Source organism: Mus pahari, chromosome 21 (genome assembly GCF_900095145.1).
Source record: "Mus pahari chromosome 21, PAHARI_EIJ_v1.1, whole genome shotgun sequence".
Lineage (NCBI taxonomy): Eukaryota > Metazoa > Chordata > Mammalia > Rodentia > Muridae > Mus > Mus pahari.
The window spans coordinates 31,406,171-31,407,765 of record NC_034610.1 but is presented as its reverse complement, the minus strand read 5'-3'; the positions used below and the strand labels follow the sequence as shown (position 1 = coordinate 31,407,765).

Sequence of the window (1,595 nt, the reverse complement as noted above, 5' to 3'; positions counted from 1 at the left end):
CTCCAGTTTTACTTAAATAGTCGGTATGGTTTAGAAATTAAGGGGAGAAAGAAAAGATATTGTTTCTTGTACTGTATTTCATGATGTTTTCCAACTTCAACAAACCCTGTGCCATCCTAACCTAAGTAGTAGCGAGTGCTGCTTGTGGGAGGAAACAGGAAGCGATACATAAATGCCTGTTACTCTTTTTCCCAGGTTCAGCTCAATGTATATCGATTCTAATTAGCACATTTTGTGCCTCAGCTGGTAGCTCCCCTTGAGCTCCGCTTGGAGAGGCTTTTTTTCTTTTTAGAATCCACCCCGCTCATAAACACTGCCACCCCTCCCTCCCTCTCTCTTTACAAATGTTACAACACAATCAGAAATTTCCTCTTTTCTTTCCTTCCTGCATTTCCAGCAGGTTCCCTTGCGTCAGAAGCCCAGGAAGAAAACTCAAGGTAATTCAATTCCTTTTGTTCTTTTATTCCTTTCTTGTCCGTGTTAGTGTGATTTTTTTTCTTTCTTTCTCTCTCGTGGATGCCTTCTTGGGGTGGGGTGGGGTGGGGTGGGGGATCAGATTCTTGACTGTCTGAATCTTAATATCAGGAGATGGGTGCCAGATTATTTTTTTTTCTGGGGGATTGCTTTTGGATTGATTTTTAAGAAAGACTGGCATGCTGTTCATTTGGACCAGTTTCCTCATGCTCTGTCCACGGAGCTTTGAGAAGCTGGCTCTGAGTCCGGGAAGTCACCGTGTTCCTAGGTGGGCTTTAACCCTTCCGTTCCTATTGCATAACTGCCTCTGTTATTGTGGGAAGAACCCGCGTGTGTCTACCACAATGTGGCTTCCAGCCCCTGAGTTTAACGTTTTCAACTTACTCTCTTTGACTGAGGTTCTCAGACCCATACTTGCATATAAGTCTCTTTGCCCGGGTTTTCTTGGCACGGAATGGAGGTTTAAAAATAGAACAGATACATGATTTTTTTTTTTTTAAATATTCACTTTGCATGAATGAAAATGTCCACTCCTTGCCATGCCAACAGCTAAAAGTTGCCTTTTATTTTGTCATCTGAGTCCGGGTCACACTCACCTGTCCTTGCAACTCTTGCAGGGTTTTTCAGCATGAGTCGGAGAAGGATATCCTGTAAAGATCTGGGCCACGCTGACTGCCAGGGTTGGCTGTACAAGAAAAAGGAAAAGGGAACTTTCCTAAGCAACAAATGGAAAAAGTTCTGGGTAGTGCTGAAGGGGTCGTCGCTGTATTGGTATAGCAATCAAATGGTGAGTGACCCCTCCTCCTCCCGCCCTAGCCCTAGCCCTGTTACCAAACCATTACCAGAGTGCTGGCCAGAGGATCCCCATGAGGAAGGGATTCTCTGTGAGTTGGAACAGAGCAAGCTAGCAGGTTTGTTAGGAGACTCATTTCTGCCCCAGGAACCATGTAGGTTACTGAGTTGTGATGTTCGGGAGAAGCCATCTGGCTTCATTATTCTGATTGGAGAGGAAGAAAAGTGGCCCTAAATATATCCTTGCTTAAGGAAAGAGCCCTTGGGGTCCCCTGATTTTATTATTCTGCGAGATCCTAATAGTTCCAGGATCTGTCTGGATGTTTGCG

At 44.7% G+C, this 1,595-nt stretch overlaps 1 protein-coding gene across 1 annotated transcript in view; it reads left to right on the top strand.

The window, feature by feature from the left end:
* The first annotated feature begins 211 nt into the window (after positions 1-211).
* Ipcef1 (interaction protein for cytohesin exchange factors 1) overlaps positions 212-1,595 on the top strand; it is an 82,138-nt gene continuing 80,754 nt past the window's right edge. The window contains exons 1-2 of the mRNA XM_021220901.2: positions 212-437; positions 1,092-1,261. Of these exons, the coding sequence (XP_021076560.1) occupies positions 1,103-1,261 (159 nt within the window). The 5' untranslated portion in view covers positions 212-437; positions 1,092-1,102. The remainder of the gene's footprint in view (positions 438-1,091; positions 1,262-1,595) is intronic.